Consider the following 24453-nt stretch of genomic DNA (forward strand, 5'->3'; position numbering starts at 1 on the left):
ATACCTGTTCTCTCTTGTGATAACTATGAATTACTAAAGATTTCATAATCCATCTAACATTTTCATAGAATCACTGAAACTTTTATTAGTTGAACAAAGTTTTCAGCCTTATCATTTCTTGACACTGCATCAGCAAAGTTATTGAGATGGGTCCAAAGTTGTATTTCCTGGCTATAACCAAGGTGTATAATTCACAGAGTTTGTGATGTCTTGTGTTTGGGTCATTGGCATTTAACTTCTCTTGGCCTCATTTTCCTAATGTCTGATTGAGCTAAAACCACAAATTTTGGTGTCACTACTATGATATGCAAGATGCTATGCTAGACATAGAGTTGGAGGTTTTGATTCGTCAAACTAAAAATAAAGCAGCTGGAAGCTTTTCGCCTTGTGGATATTCTCAGCAAGACTTGATCTTTCTTGTTTGTTTATTATACTCTTTCACATGTGAAAATGAGGTTCTTCCCAAGGCAGAGCAGAACCTCTGATAACTTGTGTTCAAAGGCTAGGATTCTAACAGGCTGATTTACGTTTATCCAAAATTCTTAGTGTAACTATCGTTGGTAGATACAACATTACTTTTTTTGGTACAGAACTAAAGAATATTAAATTAAATGTGAGATTTAGAGTTTATTTTGAGTGCTTCCCATACTCTGGGTTATCAGTGGTTGCTTTCATCAGCTGATTTTAATTTCATCTGTGATTATCAATAAAATTATCAAAATGTAGGCAGTAAAATGATAACTTATGTGGCACATTAAATTGTCTGGCCCTATATTTTTAAAAGAATTGTTTTCTTATTCTTTATGACCTGATGATTTAATCAAATTCATTCATGTATGAATGACCATACTGCCACTTGTAATATGAGTCTTGAAGTAGTCCTCATGGGCCCTCCAAGTAGGTGGAATCTCTTATAATCATGTTTATAACTTGCTGTCCTTATTTTTGTTTCTGATAATGACTGATCATTTATTGAGGATATCCCCTCAATGACACCTGCCCATTAGCACCACCACTTTTACCATTAATTATGATAAGACCTCTGTTTATCATCATCATCTGACACTTACTGAGAATTTACTATTTATTATGCATGATACTAAACACTTTACATGAATTACCTCATTTAGTCCTCCAACAATCCTCCTGGTATCCATGATAGATAGTATTCTTGTCCCGGTCTTATAGATGAGAAACTGAGGTTCAGAGGGGACAAATAATACTCCAGGGTCATACAGCTGTTTAACTCCAGAGCCTGTGCTGTTGACCACTGAACTGTGCTGCCTCCCCATACCTTTCAGAACTATCTCAAATTGGAAATGTAGAGGAGGGACTACATGAGACTAAACGGCTCTCAAATGACCCCAGCAAGACCACATGACCCTCTTGGCTCTTACCCTGCAGGACTGGTCAAGCCGCCTCTAAAACGGTCTCGATCTGCACCTGATGGAGGAGATGAGGAGACCCAGGAGCAGCTACAAGACCAGATTGCTGAGGGTAGCTCTATAGAAGAGGAGGAGAAGACGGACAACGCCACCCTGCTGCGCCTATTAGAAGAGGGAGAAAAGGTACTTTACTTCTGAAAAGGAGGGATTGTATTAAGTGGTTTGTTTCCATTTTACAAGACTAGTTGAAGGGTATTTATCTGGCAGCCAAAGGTAAGTATTTTAGCCTCTGCAGTGAAATCAGTATTAGGTGCCCTTTTGGGTTCAACACTCTGCGTCTTTCATCTGTAGGGTTTTCTGACCTCTCTGAACACGCTGAACAGCAAGAAGTTGCATCAGATATAGTATTAACAGTTGACACCTAGTTCACTGTCTTCCTCTAAACCCTTTATTAGGCTGCAACTCTTGCCATAATTCTCGTTTCAAACCCATGTACACAACCCATTCGGTAATTTGGCCCTGTATTTTTTCCTATACCTCTGTAATTCCAATAACCACACAAGCAACTTCAACTAGCCCATCATCCGCAGGCTTGCACTTAACCCCTGCTTTGCTTCATTCACAAAAGACTGCTTTGCCTTCCTGTTTCTCTCAGCCTCTTATACCCTGCGACCCCTCCAGGCTCACTTTACTGACTCTGCCATGTAGCCTGAGCCCCCTGCATTTTGTCCCTTGCATTTTGTCCCTTGCAGTTCGGTACATCCATGATATTTCTTTACTCTGCGCTTTACTCATTGTGTTCTCTGCCTAAATGCCCCTCTTTCCATCACTTGCATAACCTCTGTCCTAGTAACTCCCATTTGATGCAACATCATTTATCTGGATGTCTTTAATGCTCACACAGAGGAAGCTTTCCTTCACTGTCTTGCCAGCTCAGGCTTAGTTAGACACCCTCCTCTATGCTTTTATAGCACCTTATATATATCACTCATTTTATCATGTTATTGTTATTTGTTCCTGTGTCTGTCTCTTCACCTAGATAGTGAGCTCTTTTGAGGCAGGCACTGTTTCTTATTTCTGTCCCAGTGCTTTACACAGTTTCACTCACCTGATAGAAACTCAGTAAACCTTGAATGAAGGAGTGATTGGTTGAATAAATAAAGGGATAAATGAGTAAAGGAATGAATGAATTGAATGTATAGTGAGTATCACCTTTTTAAAGGTTGTTTTGCCTATTATATTAGATCTTGGTATAACACTTGAAATCTTATCCACTAAGAAATAGTAACTAGAAATTAGGGTTTAATTTTTTAAATTCTGTTCAAATATATGGCCTGATTAATCTTAAATGAAAACATAAAAAGAAAAAAGTATGTAACTATAAAAGTCTATTAGATCTGAAGGAAGTACAAGAGAGGCTTCTAGGGTCTTGGGAATGTTCTGTTTCTTGATCTGGATGCTGGCTGCATCATATTTTAAGCATTTGAAAATTCATCAAGCTATGCACTTATGAAATAAACATTTTTTTCTGTGTGTATATTATTACAATAGAGTTATTTTAAAAGTATGTCAGTTTTTCTCCTGTAACATTCTAAGTTTTTATTATTGAAGTAGTTTAGATGTGGTGATGAAAATTAACTTATATTTGCATATTTTAGAAAATCTATTTTCTGATGCTGTCATTTTTTTAACTTTTTAAACTCATGAGTACAGTTTTTGCTCTAATTGCTTTAAGTTTGAATAGTGAAGGAGGTGTATTTAGACTGACATTTATTTGACATTTGTTTGACTCTGATTTAATTGCTGATTTTTTTTCCTTGATTCGTGTTGAACTGAGTGCAAGAAAGAATTTTTACTAAGGACTAGATCCTGCCTGTTGGAAAGAAAACACTGCTAACATTGAGAGATTTAGCAAGTCCTTCCTTCTATGAGGAAAATGCAACTTCTGCCAAGTTTGGCTTTTTACAATGGCACAACAGGCTGCCAGGCAGGCAGACTCCAGTGGAGAGCAAATAGAGACAAATTCCACAACTCCAGTTCCAGGGGTTGTTATGGAAAAAGAAGAAAGTAAGCTATGTGGAAGAGAAGACAGCCAACAATTCCTAACATGATTATGTACATTGTCTCACTAACTCTCATGACAAGCCAATGAAGTATATTTGAAACTTATATGAAGACACAGAAGCCCAGAAACATTAAGAAATTTGACCAAATCTATAGTTAAACAACAGAACTGGGAATTCACTCAGGATTGTCAGGCTCTGCATACCTTTTTCACTCTGTATCATCCTGCCTGGCCTAGGGCACAATCCTAATATCCTCGCATGTATGCCTCAGTTCTCTTTCCTGCAAAGTTTGTGTCTGTCTCCTTCCTTTTCTAACTTGTTCATTGACTGTAGAGCCTAGTACACGTGTGCCTGGCATGGAGTTAATACTCAGTGAATATTAGGATAAGTGGATTGGGTGGATGGATATGAGTAATGGTTGTTTCCTTTTACTAAAGTCAACTGCAACTCAGACTGCAGTCTTAGCTATTCTTTTTAATATGCTTAAACTCTGGTTAATATGCTTAGCTCAGGGGATGCCATCACAGAGTGACATCTTCATAAAATCTTGTTTGCCCATTAAATCCATGTTTAAAGACATTTTGCTTCATTTATATCAAAAAAAGAAATTACCTGATTTTTAAAAACTATATTAATGAATGTTTATGGTTTTCTTTATAGATCCAACACATGTACCGCTGTGCTCGAGTCCAGGGCCTAGATACCAGTGAAGGGCTACTTCTTTTTGGTAAAGAGCATTTTTATGTGATTGATGGATTTACAATGACGGCAACCAGGGAAATAAGAGATATTGAAACCTTACCTCCAAAGTAAGTCAATGAAGAGACACAAAGTACAGCTATCTTTAGAAAGCAATACATCTACATGGGTTTGTTTGCTTTTTTTCTTTTTTTTTGGCTGCATTGGGTCTTCATTGCTGCGCACAGGCTTTCTCTAGTTGCAGCGAGCGGGGGCTACTCTTCGTTGTGGTGCGCAGGCTTCTCACTGCGGTGACTTCTCTTGTTGCAGAGCATGGGCTCTAGGTGCGCAGGCTTCAGTAGTTGTGGTACGCAGGCTCAGTAGTTGTGGCTCACAGGCTCTAGAGCGCAGGCTCAGTAGTTGTAGCACACGGGCTTAGTTGCTCTGCAGCATGTGGGATCTTCCCAGACCAGGGCTCAAACCTGCGTCCCCTGCTTGGCACATGGATTCTTAACCACTGTGCCACCAGGAAAGTCCTACATAGTTTTTTTTAATGCAAAAATTGTGTTTCAAGTAATGTTATCTCTCAGTTTTTGTGCATCCATCATTAAATATTCACCAGAGTAATAGTTATTTCAACGCTATAAGAGACAAATTTACCTTATTTATCAAAACGAAAACTAAATAAAATTTATTGCTATGCATTAATAGCACTAGATATAATACAAGTTCCTTGTATTATAATCTATATATTTATAAAGTTATTATGAATTTGTAAATTGTTCTTTTTTTCAAATTTCAGTGTGAACACAGTTGTAGAGAACATACAGGCAGTTATATAATACTCTAACAAATGTAAGAGTATCCATGTCCTCCGAGTACCCTAGAAGCAGTGTGACTGAAGCACAGGCAGGAATTAACTGACTGAGTTTATCCATCTTCCTTTTCTTCTGCCAGCCCTATGATGGACGTGATAGTGGGTAATGGAAAACCCAGAGACAGACAAAGCCCAAAGGAAGATGAAAAAGCTTAAAGCTTAGAAAATCAACATGCTCTTCTCTTCCTTTAACATTCTGAACACCTGACATGCACTGTGAATGTGGACATGGTCATCTTCATTGCTAGGAGATATTTCAAATAATTACTTTCAGTAGCAGTCAGGGCCACATTATGACTTTTACGGGCCTCTACCTACATATAAAGATACCTAAAATGATGTTTTTCTGACTGTGTTGGTTTAAAGATGAATATATTCATATTATATATTTAAACATTTTCTTCTACCTAAAAATTCAGTTTTTTGGGCTTCCCTGGTGGCGCAGTGGTTGAGAGTCCGCCTGCCGATTCAGGGGACGCGGGTTCGTGCCCCAGTCCGGGAGGATCCCACATGCCGCGGAGCAGCTGCACCCGTGAGCCATGGCCGCTGAGCCTGCGCGTCCAGAGCCTGTTGCTCCGCAGCGGGAGAGGCCACAGCAGTGAGAGGCCCGCGTACCACAACAACAACAAAAAAAAGTTCAGTTTTTTCTCTTGATTTTAAAAGAAATTAAAACATTTTCTTGGCCCCCCTAAAAGAATATAGGCCTTGGCACTTGCCAGCTGTGCCTGAAAAATAAGCCCTGACAGCATGAATAGGATTTTTTTTAAGTTATATTCATCAAAGGGGGTTTCTGGTATACTGAATAGCTACCAAATTATTCTCTTAAAGGTATGTCTTTTTTGAACTAAATATTCAGATATATCGATTCCTGCTTCTCTTCACATGTTGAAAATAACATACTCTTTATTGAACAGTGAATTTATCTCTTGCTGTGTTTTTATTATCTCCTTTCTCTGGGCTGCCTATAGTATGCATGAGCCAATTATCCCTAGAGGAGCCAGGCAAGGCCCCAGTCAACTCAAGAGAACATGCAGCATTTTTGCCTATGAAGATATCAAGGAAGTTCATAAAAGGAGGTATCTGCTACAGGTGGGTTGATTTAGTAGTAATAAATGTTTTGTCAGGTTCCTTTACTTAGAGGATGTATACATGATAGGATCCACATTATTCCTTAGAGTATTAGATTTGGTTGTATGATAGACAAGCTCATGTCACATGGGTGCATAACTTTACAATACATCCCCCTTCTTAATAAAAAAAAAAAAACCTAAAACTTTGAGTGATATTTTGTTATCCATCTTTCCCTATAGCTATCCAAATTTATATTATAATTTTCTTTGTATATAAAAATTGCATTCTCACTATAAATTTACAAAATTTTATAATTATTTTACCATTATTCTGTTAAAGTTTTTAGAAACAAACTAAGCAGAATAAACTGGCACTGTTTATTATGTAATTTAATTTGCTGGAAATTCATGACTCTAAAAATGTTCTTCAGTCAACAAGTTAATTTCTTCAGCATTATAGAAATTCTTAGTGGAGAAGTTAATATATAACCCTATTTGTGTTTTTTCTTAATGTTTTTCTCTCTGATCATTTCAGCCTATTGCTGTGGAAGTTTTCTCTGGAGATGGACGGAATTACCTCCTTGCTTTTCAAAAAGGAATTAGAAACAAAGTCTATCAAAGGTATTGTTTATTAGAAATACTTCATAATGCTGTCATGGGAAGAAATGGGAGGTAAAGCATTGCCAGTTCAGCTAGTTTTTTAAAAATCTTGTTAAATCCATGAATTAACTTCTTTGAAGAAAATGTTAGTTTCATTTTTGCCAGCCTCTTGAAATGTGATTCTTCTGATGCTATTCTATTTTGAAATCACATTTTTCTTTCTGGTAACTTGTAGTAGATATCAAAAGCCACCTTAGTGATAAAGTCCCATGTCTCTCAGTGTAAAAGGATGATGAAACTGGAGCTTAAAAAAATAATACTTCAGATTCAAAATAGGCTTCTTTCATATTTACCAAAAAGAAGACAGTGTCATACCTTGCTATTGAATGCAGAGCCTGAGTTTCCTTAGAATTTGTATTCATATGAAACTTTGCTGACTTTGGAAGAGAAGTGGGATACCTTCATCTTTGAAAAAGTAGCATAGCCAAGTAAAGCAGTTGATGTGATCTAACCATATTTCATTTTTGGTAAACTGTGTTTAAATTTTATCTTATAAAAGAAAAATAGTATATTTCCATGTGCTTCAAAATACTTCTGTTGGCATGTGAATAGTAAGGCTTTTATGAACTTATCATAGGAGAGCCCTCTTATTCTTTGAAGAGTGGTGTAGATCCTGGCAATCCCTCTATTAGAGAAGTTTTGTATTTCAAGTGAGGAATAACTAATACCAAGCAACATTGCTTATCATTGCAGTACAGTAATACTACCTGTGAGCACGAGGGAAATGAGGGAGTTTCTTCAAATAAAGTGCCTGTGGATGTTGATTGGGAAGAGCTAAGTAAATGACTGAAATTTTAGTTACCTATCTTATGAATTTCTAAAGGTGATATTGCTTTCAGTGTTAGCAAATTATCTGCTCTTCCCAACTAGAACCTGCGGCAAGGAGATGAGATTGTCTTTATATGAGAAATGTCTGTGTATATGCCAAGTTCAAGGTCCACATTCATTCCAAGAATTTTCCCACAATTCTTTTTTGCTCTTAAAAAATGTATGTTGACATTATGAGCAACTCTGAAAATAATTATAGTAGTGTCACATAAAGGTTCTTATCATGTATATATTTTCATTTGTTAGAGATGTCTCTGTCCTATCATTTGTTTAGCTGTTAGCACTACTGACTGTCATGTGAATATTTAGCTTTTAATCACTCTTTAGGACATCATTAAGTTGAGTTAATTCCTGTGATTCAGTGTGTCAGGGCTTTTCTTCAAGTAATGTGGCAGCATATGTAAAAATCCAAAATGACAGATTTTGCTATGGATCTTTATACTTGGCTTTGGAAGCCATCATCCTACCCTTTTTTGTTAAAGAATGTTCTAATTATTGTATATTCCCTTTGCCTGCCATTTACTGAGTAGTGGTGGGGTAAATGCAGCAATTAATATCTAAATGAATCATTCTTTTGTAAGTTCCCATTAGATCCTGACTGAAACATCATTTCCAATTTTATACTGTTTTTAAATTTTCCAGGTTTTTGGCTGTAGTGCCATCTCTAACTGACAGTTCGGAGTCTGTGTCTGGGCAACGACCAAACACAAGCGTGGAGCAGGGGTAGGTTGCTTGCTTCTTGTACATTATAGTTTAATACTGCAGTTGGATCATTTCTATCTGGACAGTATTATTTAATATTTTTAATGAGTGTTCTGCCACCCCACCCCAACCCCCAGGGGTTTGCTAAAAAATTTTAACTACTGAAAACTAGAAAAAAAAAAAAGAAAATGTATGCATGATTGCTCATGTCAGATCAGTGTCAAATTGATCACATTTTGATCAGTTCCCTTTAACATTTTAAGCATGCATATATTCCTATGTGCACAATTGAGTCCATACTAAAAACACAGATTTTTATTCTGCGTCTTTTATTCAGTCTTATATGTAAATATTGCCTCCTGGTTTTAAAAAATTCTTTAGAAACTTTGCCTTTATTTACTAGCCCTTCATCATATGTATAAAGCATTCTCTTGTTCTTGGATATTTTATCTTTATCAGATTTCCCTGTTATAATAATGGAAATGTGATACCTCATTATTTTTTTAGGCTAAAATTCCCGTAGTAAAATAGTATGAATTTTAAGACTCTTAATATGCAAAACCAACTAGATTTCTATAAAAATTATACACATCTATATTCCACCAATAGTGCATAAGTTTGCTTATCTCAATAGATAACAGCTTTTTATATTTACTTTTTCACTTTTACCAATGTTTAAAGATGCTTTGTTTTTAAATGTGCATTTCTTTTCATATTAGAAATCTTGAGCTCTGTATATATTTGTTAGCCATTTAAAATTATCATTTATGAGTTATCTGTAACTTTTGCCCATTTTTTTCCACTGAGTTTTTTATTGGTGGTGGTGGCAGTTTGGTTTTTTTTGTAGTTTTTTTTTTTTTCCAGATATAATTGACATTACATTAGTTTTAGGTGAACAATATAAAAATTCAATTTTGTATATATTGTGAAATGACCACCTCAGTAAGTCTAGTTAACATTTCCTCTGAATCCTTATTATCAATGTGCATGAGATTTTTTGGTAATAGCATATTATCCCTTTGCTTGTCATATTTGTTACAAATTGCCAAGTTTTCTCTTAATTTTTTTTTCTTACATTTAAAAATAAACTTCTGTTTTTGTGTGTTCAAACCTATCAGTGGTTCCTTTGTGCTCTTTTCAGCTGCTTTTAATCTTAGGAAGTCTTTTGGATGATAAAGCCATTTCAAGAATCTGTATACCTAGCTTCATTTTCAGGTACTCAGGAACTGGTAGCCCTTTATAATCCATTAGAAAAGAAGCAGTAGACAGCAGAAGCAAGAAGAACTACAATCCTGCAGCCTGTGGAAAGAAAACCACATTCACAGAAAGATAGACAAAATGAAAAGGCAAAGGACTATGTGCCACATGAAGGAACAAGACAAAACCCCAGAAAAACAACTAAATGAAGTGGACCTAGGCAACCTTCCAGAAAAAGAATTCAGAATAATGATAGTGAAGATGATCCAGGACCTCGGAAAAAGAATGGCAGCAAAGATCGAGAAGATGCAAGAAATGTTTAACAAAGACCTAGAAGAATTGAAGAACAAACACCTAAAAGAATTAAAGAACAAACAAACAGAGATGAACAATACAATAACTGAAATGAAAAATATACTAGAAGGAATCAATAGCAGAATAACTGAGGCAGAAGTATGGGTAAGTGACCTGGAAGACAGAATGGTGGAATTCACTGCCGGGGAACAGAATAAAGTGAAAAGAATGAAAAGAAATAAAGACAGCCTAAGAGACCTCTGGGACAACATTAAATGCATCAACATTTGCATTATAGGTGTCCCAGAAGAAGAGAGAGAGAAAGGAACCAAGAAAATATTTGAAGAGGTTATAGTCAAAAACTTCCCAAACTTGGGCAAGAAAATAGCCACCCAAATCTAGGAAGCACAGAGAGTCCCAGGCAGGATAAACCCAAGGAGAAACACCAAGACACATAGTAATCAAATTAACAAAAATTAAAGACAAAGAAAAATTACTAAAAGCAACAAGGGAAAAATGACAAGTAACATACAAGGGAACTCCCATAAGGTTAACAGCTGATTTCTCAGCAGAAACTCTACAAGCCACAAGGGAGTGGCACGATATATTTAAAGTGATGAAAGGGAAGAACCTACAACCAAGATTACTCTACCCAGCAAGGATCTCATTCTGATTCAACGGAGAAATCAAAAGCTTTACAGACAAGCAAAAGCTAAGAGAATTCAGCACCACCAAACCAGCTCTACAACAAATGCTAAAGGGACTTCTCTAAGTGGGAAAAACAAGAGAAGAAAAGGACCTACAAACAAACCCAAAACAATTAAGAAAATGATAATAGGAACATACATATTGATAATAACCTTAAATGTGAATGGATTAAATGCTCCAACCAAAAGACACAGGCTCGCTGAATGGATACAAAAGCAAGACCCATATATATGCTGTCTACAAGAGACCCACTTCAGACCTAGGGACACAAACAAACTGAAAGTGAGGGGATGGAAAAAGATATTCCATGCAAATGGAAATCAAAAGAAAGCTGGAGTAGCAATACTCATATCAGATAAAATACACTTTAAAATAATGTTACAAGAGACAAGGAAGGATACTACATAATGATCAAGGAATAAATCCACGAAGAAGATGTAACAATTATAAATATATATGCACCCAACATAGGAGTACCTCGATACATAAGGCAAATGCTAAAAGCTATAAAAGAGGAAATTGACAGTAACACAATAATACTGGGGGACTTTAACACCTCAACTACACCAATGGACAGATCATCCAGACAGAAGATTAATAAGGAAACACAAGCTTTAAAAGACACAAGAGACCAGATGGATTTAATTGATATTTATAGAACATTCCATCCGAAAACAGCAGATTACACTTTCTTCTCAAGTGCACATGGAACATTCTCCAGGATAGATCACATCTTGGGTCACAAATCAAGCATTGGTAAATTTAAGAAAATTGAAATCATATCAAGCATTTTTTCCGACCACAATGCTATGAGATTAGAAATAAATTACAGGGAAAAAACATAACACAGACACATGGAGGCTAAACAATACATTACTAAATAACCAAGAGATCATTGAAGAAATCAAAGAGGAAATCAGAAAATACCTGGAGTCCACTGACAACAAAAACACGATGATCCAAAACCTATGGGATGCCGCAAAAGCAGTTCTAAGACAGAAGTTTATAGCAATACAGTCCTACCTCAAGAAACAAGAAATATCTCAAATAAAAAATCTAACCTTACACCTGAAGCAACTAGAGAAAGAAGAACAAATTAAACCCAAAGTTAGGAGAAGGAAAGAAATCATAAAGATCAGAGCAGAAATAAATGAAATAGAAACAAAGAAAACAGTAGCAAAGATCAATAAAACTAAAAGCTGGTCCTTTGAGAAGATAAACAAAATTGATAAACCTTTAGCCAGACTCATCAGGAAAAAGAGGGAGAGGACTCAAATCAATAAACTTAGAAATGAAAAAGGAAAAGTTACAATGGACACCGCAGAAATACAAAGAATCATAAGAGACTACTGCAAGCAGCTCTATGCCAATAAAATGGACAACCTGGAAGAAATGGACTAATTCTTAGAAAGGTATAACCTTCCGAGACTGAACCAGGAAGAAATAGAAAATATGAACAGACCAATCACAAGTAATGAAATTGAAACTGTGATTTAAAATCTTCCAACAAACAAAAGTCCAGGACCAGATGGCTTCACAGGTGAATTCTGTCAAATATTTAGAGAAGAGCTAACACCCATCCTTCTTAAACTCTTCAAAAAAATTGCAGAGGAAGGAACACTCCCAAACTCATTCTACAAGGCCACCATCACCCTGATACCAAAACCAGACAAAGATACTACAAAAAAAAAAAATTATAGACCAATATCCCTGATGAATATGGATGTAAAAATCCTTAACAGAATTCTAGCAAACAGAATCCATCAGCACATTAAAAGGATCATACACCATGATCAAGTGGGATTTATCCCAGGGATGCGAGAATTCTTCAATATATGCAAATCAATCAGTGTGATACACTGTATTAACAAATTGAAGAATAAAAACCATATAATCATCTCAATAGACAGAAGAAGCTTTTGACAAAATTCAACACTCATTTATGATAAAAACTCTCCAGAAAGTGGGCATAGAGGGAACCTACCTCAACGTAACAAAGGCCATATACGACAAACCCACAGCAAACATCATTCTCAATGGTGAAAAACTGAAAGCATTTCCTCTAAGATCAGGAACAAGACAAGGATGTCCACTCTCACCACTGTTATTCAACATCGTTTTGGAAGTCCTAGCCATGGCAGTAAGAGAAGAAAAAGAAATTAAAGGAACACAAATTGGAAAAGAAGAAGTAAAACTGTCACTGTTTGCAGATGACATGAGAATACATACATACATAGAGAATCCTAAAGATGCCACCAGAAAATTGCTAGAGCTAATCAATGAATTTGGTAAAAGTTGCAGGATACAAAATTAATGCACAGAAATCTCTTGCATTCCTATACACTTAACAACAAAAGATCAGAAGGGGAAATTAAGGAAACAATCCCATTCACCACTGCAACAAAAAGAATAAAGTACCTAGGAATAAACCTACCTAAGGAGGTAAAAGACCTGTACTCAGAAAACTGTAAGACACTGATGAAAGAAATCAAAGATGACACCAACAGATGTAGAGATATACCATGTTCTTGGATTGGAAGAATCAACATTGTGAAAATAACTATACTACCCAAAGCAATCTGCAAATACAATGCAGTCCCTATCAAGCTACCAATGGCATTTTTCACAGAACTAGAACAAAAAAATTCACAATTTGTATGGAAACACAAAGGCCCCGAATAGCCAAAGCAATCTTGAGAAAGCAAAATGGAGCTGGAGGAATCAGGCTCCCTGACCTCAGAGGATACTACAAAGCCACAGTAATCAAGACAGTATGGTACTGGCACAGAAACAGAAATATAGATCAATGGAACAGGATAGAAAGCCCAGAGATAAAACCATGCACATACAGTCACCTTATCTTTGATAAAAGAGGCAAGACTATATAATGGAGAAAAGATAGCCTCTTCAATAAGTGGTGCTGGGGAAACTGGACTACATGTAAAAGAATGAAATTAGAACACTCCCTAGCACCATACACAAAAATAAACTCAAAGTGGATTAAAGACCTAAATGTAAGACCAGACACTATTAAACTCATAGAGGAAAGCATAGGAATAACAACACTCTTTGACATAAATCACAGCAAGATCTTTTTTGACCCACCTCCTAGAGTAATGGAAATAAAAATAAACAAATGGGACCTAGTGAAACTTAAAAGCTTTTGTACAGCAACGGAAACTGTAAACAAGATGAAAAGACAATGCTTAGAATGGGAGAAAATATTTGCAAACAAATCAGCAGACAAAGGATTAATCTCCAAAATATATAAGCCGCTCATGCAGCTCAATATTAAAAAAACAAACAACCTAATCAAAAAATTGGGCAGAAGACCTAAATAGACATTTCTCCAAAGAAGACATACAGATGGCTAACAGACAAATGAAAAGCTGCTCAACATCACTAATTATTAAAGAAATGCAAATGAAAACTACAGTGAGGTATCACCTCACACCAGTTAGAATGGGCATCATCAGAAAATCTACAAACAAGAAAAGCTGCAGAGGGTGTGGAGAAAAGGGAACCCTCTTGCACTGTTGGTGGGAATGTAAATTGATACAGCCACTATGGAGGTTCCTGAAAATAGAACTACCATATGACCCAGCAATCCCACTACTGGGCATATACCTAGAGGAAACCTTAATTCAAAAAGACACATGCACCCAGTGTCCATCGCCACACTATTTTCAATAGCCAAGACATGGAAGCAAACTAAATGCCCATCGACAGACGAATGGATAAAGAAAATGTGGTACGTATATACAATGGAATATTACTCAGCCATAAAAAGAAATGAAATTGGGTCATTTGTAGAGACGTGGATGGACCTAGAGACTGTCATACAGAGTGAAGTAAGTCAGAAAGTGAAAAACAAATATTGTATATTAATGCATATATGTAGAATCTAGAAAAATGGTACAGATGAACCAGTTTGCAAAGCAGAAATAGAGACACAGATGTAGAGAACAAATGTATGGACACCAAGAGGGCAGAGCCGGGGTGGGTGGGATGAATTGGGAGATTGGGATGGACATATATACTCTAATATGTATAAAATAGATAACTAATAAGAACCTGCTGTATAAAAAAATAAATAAAATTCAAAAGAAAAAGAAGCAGTGCTTTGGGGCTACAAATTAATTATTACAACATGCAAGAAAATAACTTAAAACTTCTGGGGATTCTGTAATTTGTAAATAAAATTTTATTTCAATCTATGTGTGTCTAAATATATTAATTTGTGTATTTCTCTTTAACTTACTGCTTTTATTTTTCTTTAGCTGAGATTTACAAATGCTGCTTATATGCTTTTGTTAAGCTTAGAAACCTGTTCTATTCCTAATCGTTTGTGTTGCTGTTAAGATAAATATAGGAAGTGAAAGGCTCCCTTAAAGCATACTAAGCCTTTTTTCTAGTTGTAAGCAAATTGCTAGTACTTTTGCTTGCCTAGATAATATTCAGCTTGCTATTTCATTGTTCTTACTACTGTCTGTGCTGAGTTGGCAGTTCTTGAAGAACTATTGAAAACTCAAAGACAAGAAGCAGAAATTCATTCCCAACTTTAATCTTCTTTTCAATTGTTCCCTTTCCTATAATGTTGAGGAATGATCATAGCTCTTTTTCCAGGGAGAGTACCGTATGCATTCAATTTGCCTGAAGGGAAGAATTTATCTGGAAGTAAAAAGTGGTATCTGTACCTTTGACCTAGATATGTTTATGAACTAACGTTTACAAATCTCTTAATTTCCTTTCAGACAATAAAATATATAGTTAAGTGCTTTCCTACTTGTTCAGTGATCAACTCACAATCTTCAGATTAATAATTATCAATATTATAACCTTAAGGTTTTATAGCATTCTAGAAAATCTGCTATAGAAAATGTTCTATAATTTTCTGAACAGCAGTGACTTTCCTGTCATAAAATATTTATATTTTCATTCACTTTTTCAACACCTCTTTTAGGAAATGTACTGTGCACCTACTGTGTACAAAATATTGTATACTCTTAGCAGTTATTCCAATTTTATGTCTTTAGATCAGTTTATATAGAAATTATTGTAAAGGTTAGAAAGTTGAACTAGATCAATGTTTTTCAAACTCATTTTCTGTAACCCACGGTAAAAAATACTACATTGTGGGCTTCCCTGGTGGCGCAGTGGTTGAGAGTCCGCCTGCCAATGCAGGGGACATGGGTTCGTGCCCCGGTCCGGGAGGATCCCACGTGCCACGGAGCGGCTGGGCCCGTGGGCCATGGCCGCTGGGCCTGCACGTCCAGAGCCTGTGCTCTGCAATGGGAGGGGCCACAACAGTGAGAGGCCCGCGTAACGCAAAAAAAAAAAAAAAAAAAAATACTACATTGCATCCCAACTCACACAAACTTAGTTACAAGTAGTACAATAAAATTCACAGAAAAGATTTTTCCTTCCTGTATGTAGTGCCTTCCAATGTTTTCTATTTTCTTCAATTTGATTCTGTTATTTCATAATTCAAAATGCTGTTCACAACCCCCTAAACTGATTTCATGACCCACTAATAGGTTGTCCTCCATAGTTTGAAAAATTCGTGGACCATTGACTTAAAATTTTCAGCTTTGTAATTACACATATTTTTAAAGTTATGTTGCCTACAATTTATTATTTATCATTTTTAGATCTGGGTTGCTTAGCACTCTGGTTGGAGAGAAGTCTGTGACTCAGAGATGGGAGGTAAGTTCAATGAAAATGTAAGCTTCCTTCGTAATTTGTAGCTAGAAAGTATAAGTCATACAGTTAAAAGTACTTTAATAATTTATAAAATATATACCATAGAAAAAAAGTTTTGTTTTTGTTTTTAAGGGAAAAAAATGCTTTATTCTGAAATCTGCAAGAAATTATCCTTTACCTCATTTTGCATATAAATTTTTAAAATTGAATGTAGCAGAAATATTTGATTGCTTTAAAATGAATCTATTTATCTTTCCCAAGAGAGGTGAAATCAGCAACTTTCAGTATTTGATGCACTTGAACACTTTGGCTGGCAGATCATATAATGACCTCATGCAGTATCCTGTCTTCCCCTGGATCCTTGCAGATTACGACTCAGAGGTAAATTTCAAATCATTTTGTGAAAGTGGAACACATTCTCGAAAGTAATTAAAAGATAATGCAGTGGCTGAAATGATTTATATGCTTTATAGTTTAAGTTCTCAAAGGGGACTTACTCCCAAGAAGATGAGAAGAGCTTTAGCTTAGACTTGTACAAAGTTTGGATACTTGATGAACTTCTTGGATTCATGATATCTATTGAATTTCCTAAAGTGCTAATAAATTTGTATCCACTGGAGGATGTCACTGTCCTCTACACTGCAGCCAGCAGGAACAAATCTAATTGAGTCATTCCTCAGTTTTAAATTATTGCATAAATCATCATCACAATTTGGAGAGAATTTTAAAACCTCAGTATAGCACCCTTCACAAAGTAGCTGATACGTAGATCTCCCTCCTGTGCTTCGAGGACCGCTGTCCTGGGCTACCCCGTTCTCTCTCAGCAGCTCTGCCTGTGCTGCTCTCCCTGCCTGCACTTCTCCCCATGCCCGTGCCCATCTTCTCTCCCGCTGACAGGTTCCTCTGGCTAGCTGTATTTCATCCTGCAGCACACGCTCCAGTATACCTCCGGGGAGCCTTCTGTCCTCTTTCTTCTTCCTCTGTTCCCACACTGCCTTGTAGCTGTATCATGCTGCTTTCTTTTACAGCATGTTATAGTCATGATTTTTGTCTGACCGTACTCAACTGTGAGGTCCTTAAAAACAAAGACTATCTTACATAGCTCTTAAGTTCCAACCTCTAGAGAAGGGGTCCCCAGCCCCCAGGATCTGATGCCTGATGATCTGAGGTGGAGCTGATGTAATAATAATAGAAGTAAAGTGCACAATAAATGTAATGCGCTTGAATCATCCCCAAACCATCCTCCCCCACCCCGGGCCTTGGAAAAATTGTCTTCCATGAAAACGGTCCCTGGTGCCAAAAAGGTTGGGGACTGCTGCTCTAGAGCAATGCCCGGTTCTTAGTAAATACTTTAATCTTTGTTGAAATAACCAAAAAAAGTATGAATGAGGTATTTAAATGTAGATTTTCAGAAGACAAATACTAACTTGACTTTTATATTGGTAATGTGGATCAGTTTCTCCTGTTCAAGATTTTAAAATATAAGTTGGCAAAATTGGTGGGCCATGATGCCCTATAGAAATGACACAAATTACATATCCCATGGGTATGTACTTCAAATTTCTACTTTTAAAACCCTCAGGAGGTAAATTTTGGTTTCCTTTTAAATACATGAATTAGGTCAGCTAGAAATGAGCTTTTAAAATAATCTCTGGTAGACTGAAAGAATCCATCTCATTTGGAGTCACTTGATCTGGTATGATGTTGTCTTTTGGAGGTGAACAAATTACTGAGTGCTCTAGTTTATTTCACTTCCCTTTCACCTCTAGGAAGAAAATGCTCAGAAGTGAAGTTGGAGTGAAATGGGGGAGAGGGGAAGAGAACAAAAAGGAGATTTGATCCTCCAGTTATGTGGGTGACAGAGGATAAAGATGAATTGGAGCTTTTGTGTCCACAGTCTCCTGCTGTGCCCTTGCCAAGACTGGGAACGGTTTTCCCTCTTATTCCTCATCTCCAAACCTGGATCCTGAGTGCCTTCCTCTGTGAACACTTAATTTCCAAAACAGTTGTCTTCAAGCCAAACCAATTAACAAACTGCCATGTGCCTGTCCATAAAATATGGATAACCAGTAGGTGCATGGCATTGTCTTGGAGTCCAGTTCTGCTGGTGTGACCCCATAGATACTAGCACATTTACAGATCATTGCTATAGCCACTGTGTCTACATTGGTGAGAATAGAGGATGTATAGTAATTTGGAATTGGGTTTCGTTTTGTATTTTAGGAGGTAGATCTTACTAATCCCAAGACATTTAGAAACCTGGCTAAGCCAATGGGAGCACAGACAGATGAACGATTAGCTCAGTATAAGAAGCGATATAAAGACTGGGAAGATCCTAATGGTAAGTAACTTTTCCTGTCATGGGACTTTGTACCCAAGTTTCAAAAGTAAGCCATTATTTAGTGGTCTGACGCCCTTCCATCTTTCCCCAGATTGCTTATATATCATTATATCTATATATGTTGCATATGCACACTTAATACACAACTATCAGAGTAGAAGAATGAGGTTTTGCATGCCAACTGATGGCCATGCTTAGAAGGCATTTTTTAGGTAGCTTGTCAGGTACTGGCAGAAAGCAAAGTATGTCTGCTTTGTCTAGGGTAGAAATTTCCCATCATAATATGCCATTATCTCTAATCGTATTTAGGCCAGAAACTAAACTTTCCTTTATTGACTCTTTTAATTTTTTTTATTGAAGTATAGTTGATTTACAGTGTTTCAGGTGTACAGCAAAGTGATTCAGTCATTCAGTTTTTTCAGATTGTTTTCCATTATAGGTTCTTTTAATTTTATTGAGGCACTTTTTAGAAACCTTTTGCATTAAAAAATTATAGTTGATTACCTTCTAAAATACTACAGTTTACCTACTTATGTTTTTTTATGTTTAATGTTTATCATGTATCCCCTTCAAACAGGCAAAACAAACAAAAGAGAAAAAAACTAAGCCTAACTATATTCCCTGTGTGGAATCCTTTCTTTTTCCTGCAAGGAGACTATGTAATAAAAATTGCATAATATTCGAAGACAACAATTTAGAGAAATTTATACTGTTGCAAAGCTAGAACCTAATAAAAAGTCGCTCATTATCTTGCTTTAGTCAAAGATGGTTTGCTATTAAGGATTACCTGTTACAGTTAGCCTCAAAACATGAATTGCTAGATGTGCTCAGTTTGGGGGAAAGGCACAGAATTATACTAAACTGGATAACTGCCAAATATATAAGTGAGAGGTTGCAGTGTCATCATAAAGTTTTCATGCTGCAAATGCCAGTGCTAATTGCACTTAGTGTCACAGTTATCACATACGTTAGCATTTTCAAGTCTTGATGAATGCCAATTTTATTTTTCATATTACTCTTTCATTTTCAATTATGCTTTAATTTTCTTGGCAAGGAGAAACTCCAGCCTACCACTATGGGACACACTATTCATCTGCAATGATTGTGGCTTCGTACCTAGTAAGGATGGAGCCCTTCACACAGATATTCCTAAGGCTACAGGTAAAACTCTTAAGTTTAGAATTTTTGCATTTTATTCAAGCCTTTTATTTAAGATTGTTGCTTTTTTCTTTAATGTTGTTACCTTGCCTGACAAGAAGCCCTGTGAAGTTTTTAGTCACAAAAGTAGTCAAAACATAGTGAAAGTGGAATTTCACTGGACCAAAATTGGTAAATAAACTAGAATTTGTTTACACTAAACAAGTGCCAGGGTCCTTTAGTCAAATAAGCAAGTAACATATGCTTTCCAGCCAGGTATATGGAATTCAGCCTTAACTGGTTGAATTCAACAAACATTTTTAAAAACAGTAATACTGTCTAGCTTATTTGCTGTCTTCCGTATTATAATTGCCTTTCTCCACATTCTCTTTCATTTATTCAGCAAATATTTATTGAATACTTACTGTATTCCAGGCACTGATCTAGGTGCTTAGAGATATCAGTGAATAAAGACAAAAGTCCTGCCTTATTGAATTTATATATTTTAGTTGAGGGAGACAGACAAACAAAATAAGTATATTGTAAAATGTTTTAGAATGTGATAAGTGCTATCAGAAAAATGTAGGTCAGGGAAACGGAATGGGAAGTACGGGAATGGGAGGTGGAGGAGGACATGATGGTCAGAGTAGGTCTCCTTGAAAAGGTGATATCTGAACAGAAACTTGAAGGAGGTGAGGGAGTTACTGGTGCAGATATCTGGAGAAAGTATGTTCCAGGCAGAGAGAACGGCCTGTGAGGGGCCCTGAGTCAGGCATATCCCTGAGATGCTTGAGGAACAGCAAGGAAGCCAGTATGTCTGGAGCAGAGTGACTGCAGAGGAAAGCAATAGGGGATGAGGTCAGAGAGGTAGCAGGGGCCAGATGGTGGTAGGCCTTGGTGGCCATTGTATGGACTTCAGCATTTTTACACAGTGAACTTCATTGTAAAGACAAGCACACTGTATTCACTCAAACACAGCATAGGGAGTTGGATTGAGGAAGGGAGTGGTGTTATCTGTGAGGCTGTGTAAGCAAAAGAAATCCCTTTTCTATTTAAATTGGTTTTATCAATCTATAACTTTTTGATCACCTTCCGAGTTCTCCACTTAATTCTCATTGGTGTGAGAACCTGAATGTCATGTTAATTTATAAAATTAGTCAAATACATATATAAACTGAATATTTCCAACTGTAGATGGCTACATTAGAATCTTTTTTTTTAGGAGAGCATTATCAAACAATGGAGGAACTCCTCAATTTCCTTATAGTCTTGCCCTCTCTAAAAACTGATCTTTTTTTTAATGACTTTTTAAAGTCTTTGTACTTGGATTTCACTTTGATACAGAGCAAGAGCACCCTTGGTAAGGAGTACCCCGAAAAGAATTAGATTAATTTTCTTTCTGTGATTATTTAAAATTTTGTGTATTTAACATAGGATGATGGGAAATTGAGTTGTCACCAAACATATTTACTTGGGTTTCAAGCCCTTGAACTTGGAAGCTGTGAGGTGGGAGTGGTTCTCTAACAGAAAGGTGCCTTCTCGTTCTTCCCACAGGGAGGCCATTTTGACCTGGCTGACCGGATGTTTCACAGTGTACGCGAGGCCTGGTATTCAGCATCAAAGCACAACATGGCAGATGTAAAGGAACTTATCCCAGAATTTTTTTACTTACCAGAATTCCTGTTCAATTCCAACAACTTTGATCTAGGTATGTAGCACTATGGCACTATCTTAGGATCGTTAGCCAGGAAAAGACCAACAGAAATAAGTCAGTTTTCTGACGATTGTCTGTAGTACACACTGACAAGAAAAGATTTTGTTTCCAGACCAAACTTGGATCCACTCACCCAACATGCAGCAAAGCCAATCTACTGACACTGGGTTGGTCATGGTGAAGGGAAAGGACAGGACAGCATTTATTGCAGGGCCAAGCAAGGATAATGGGCAGCTCATGCTAAAAAGGCCTGAACTCCCCAGTGATGGCTTTCAGAGGAGGATTTTTAAAAAGTGTGAGGGAGAGGATCACATGATATGCGTTCAGCTTGTGCACAAGTCTACGATTGGTTGACAGTGAGGGTAACAGGGTGATGTTTCGGGAATATCAGTCATCAACCTTCTGGTTCCAACTGGTCTGGAGTCTGTGTGCTGGTGTAGTTAACTTTGTCCACCTGGTGGGGGTTTTAGTATCTGCAAAACAGCTCAAGGACATGGCTCAGGATATTGTCTGTAGCCCTTGAGGAGGAGCTAAAGATCCTTGACTTTGCTCTATGGCTAAACTAATATTATTTTGTCTTGCTTGAGTGTTTTCCTTTGTTTCTGCATTTTCTTACTTCTCTGATTAAATTTACTCTTTGGAACTTGGGGTAGGCCTAGGAGGCTAAAGCTTTTCTGCAAACAAGAGGGAGGGGACATGTTGGGGGGCAAGGGAGTATTGTTCTTGGGAAGGCCTTGCAGGTTCCTGCTTGGTTTCTATTTCCTTGTGAGTTTAGCTGCTGCTAATTACAACTGGGTGTATGAGAGTAAATATAACAAAGGAAAATAGATTTTTGCCCCCAAATAAGCTGTTTCAAACCTATATTTTTGGGAAAAATTAAGAATTAACAAATTACATCTAATGGTCAGAATATCATCATTTATTTCAGTGAAAACAAAGGTGAGGTGAAATTTTGTTTGAAAATTAATATGATTGAAACTCACAGCCAAGAGTGGCATATCCATATTTTTCATGTATTGTTTAAATCTTTTGTATTGCCTGAAGCATTCTCAGCTTACATGCTAATAAAATTTAAAGTTAGAATTTCAGAATAACTTTAGGTAAATCCCTTTCTTCATCCTGTTAGGGTACTATTTTCTAGAAAAACAGAACCAAATCAACACTTACAAAAAGGAGAGAAATTTCCTCGGTACTCTTCTCTCTTTATATTGTCCAGCAGTTTCAGGAAGTAGATTTGACCTTGGCGGCAGTTTCTTGGAAGACAGTTTGCTGATCTATGTTTCTGAATATTTATTTTTACGACATATCAAAATTCCGTTGTTTCACTTTAGAATATTAGTGCCAGATATTGTTCTGTTTTCATACTTTTTTCATGCTCTGTATCATACTGTATTTAAGAGTTCAACATATAAACCATTACTATACTACCTCATAAAATTCATTAATGGAAAATTCAAGGAATATTCATATCCAATATATTTGAGTATTTTTTCTTTGTAATATAATTTTTATTTATTTAATTGTTCATCAGCAGCTTGAACCTTGTGAAATTGTAGGTCTAGGTGCAATAGGAAAGGCAGTAAGACTCTCAATAGCCCCAGCAAAAGGCCTGAAACTGAGTCTCATTACCTCTGATTGGGCCTGGAGCTCACCCTTGAGCAGCTAAAGACATCAAGTTCTAACGCTTAGAGTCGAAGGGAGTGGCAGTTCCTCAAAGAAATAGAGTAGATGGTGAACAGGGAAAAACAACAAATGTGTGCACAGCATTTGAATATGAATTCACGTTAGTGTTTTATTATGTTCACTTATAATTCACCTTTGGAGAATGCTACTTTCTTCCCTAAGGACACCACTTTCAAAGAGACAGATAGCGGAGAGGTGCAGAAAGAAAGAGATACCCCCAATATTCCAGAAACACTCAGTCCGTTATAATAATCTATGTCACAGAAATGTTCTAGCCAGACTACTTACAAACCCAACCAAATCATCTATTTTTAAATAAGTAAATAAAAGAAAGGTCATGTATGTTTGTCATGCTCACCTTCATAACAGATCATCTTCCCTCCTTGAAATCACACACGTTAAAAAACACTATTTGCATGTAAGAGCTAAAGCTATAAAACTCAAAAGAAAACATAGGGGTAAATCCTCATGATCTTGGATTTGGATCAACAGCATAAACAAAAGCAACAAAAAAAGATAAATTGGACTTTATCAAAATTTAAAACTTCTGCGTCCAAGGGCATTATGAAGAAAACCTACAGAATGCGAGAAAGTATTTGCAAATGATGTATCTTATAAGGGTCTAGTATTCAGAATATAAAGAACTCTTACAACTTAACAGCAATAGGTTAAGCAACCCAGTTAAAAGGGCAAAAGACCTGAATAGCCATTTCTCCAAAGAAGTTATACAAATGGCCAATAAGCATACGAAAAGATCATTAGTCATTAAGGAAATGCATGTCAAAACCACAGTGAGGTACCACTTCACATTCACTAGGGTGGCTGTGATGAAAGAAAAGCACACAAACAGAAGATGACAAGGGCTAGTGAGGATATGGAGAAAGTAGAACCTTTGTATGTTTCTTGTCAGAATGTAAAATGGTTTGGCACTGTGGGAAGCAGTTTGGTAGGAAATGTTGAATTGCCATATGACCAAGCAAATCCACTCCAAGAACTGTTCAGAAGAACTGAAAACAGGGACTTAAACAAAGACCTGTACATGCACATTCATTGCAGCATTATTCACAATAGCCAGATGGTAGAAACAGCCCACATACCTATCAATGGATAAACAAATTGTGGAATATACATATAACGGAATATTATTCAGCCATAAAATGGTATGAAATAATGATAAATGCTACAACATGGATGAACCTCAAAAACATTGCACCAAGTAAAAGAAGCCAGACACAAAAGGTCACATAATGTATGATTTCCACTTACATGGAATGTCCAGAATAGGTAAATCTAGAGAGACAGAACACAGATTGGTGGTTACCAGGGAATGGGAGCAGGGGTGGGGAGGAATGGGGAACAACTCTTTGATTCTTTTAAGATTTCTTTTTTTTTTTTTTTTTTTTTTTTTTG

At 36.6% G+C, this 24453-nt stretch overlaps 1 protein-coding gene across 8 annotated transcripts in view; it reads left to right on the forward strand.

Moving 5' to 3' along the window:
• The window catches only part of WDFY3 (WD repeat and FYVE domain containing 3), a 256297-nt gene that overhangs the window by 210975 nt on the left and 20869 nt on the right, over positions 1–24453 (forward strand). For all 8 annotated transcript variants that reach the window (XM_029234758.1, XM_029234756.1, XM_029234757.1 and 5 more), the window contains 10 exons: positions 1405–1568; positions 4112–4260; positions 5975–6095; positions 6612–6697; positions 8207–8287; positions 16117–16171; positions 16430–16549; positions 18392–18509; positions 19564–19670; positions 21201–21354. In XM_029234758.1, the coding sequence (XP_029090591.1) occupies positions 1405–1568; positions 4112–4260; positions 5975–6095; positions 6612–6697; positions 8207–8287; positions 16117–16171; positions 16430–16549; positions 18392–18509; positions 19564–19670; positions 21201–21354 (1155 nt within the window). The remainder of the gene's footprint in view (positions 1–1404; positions 1569–4111; positions 4261–5974; positions 6096–6611; positions 6698–8206; positions 8288–16116; positions 16172–16429; positions 16550–18391; positions 18510–19563; positions 19671–21200; positions 21355–24453) is intronic.

The sequence above is a fragment of the Monodon monoceros genome, unplaced genomic scaffold (genome assembly GCF_005190385.1).
Source record: "Monodon monoceros isolate NGI ecotype Baffin Bay Population unplaced genomic scaffold, NGI_Narwhal_1 Super_Scaffold_20, whole genome shotgun sequence".
Classification (NCBI taxonomy): Eukaryota; Metazoa; Chordata; class Mammalia; order Artiodactyla; family Monodontidae; genus Monodon; species Monodon monoceros.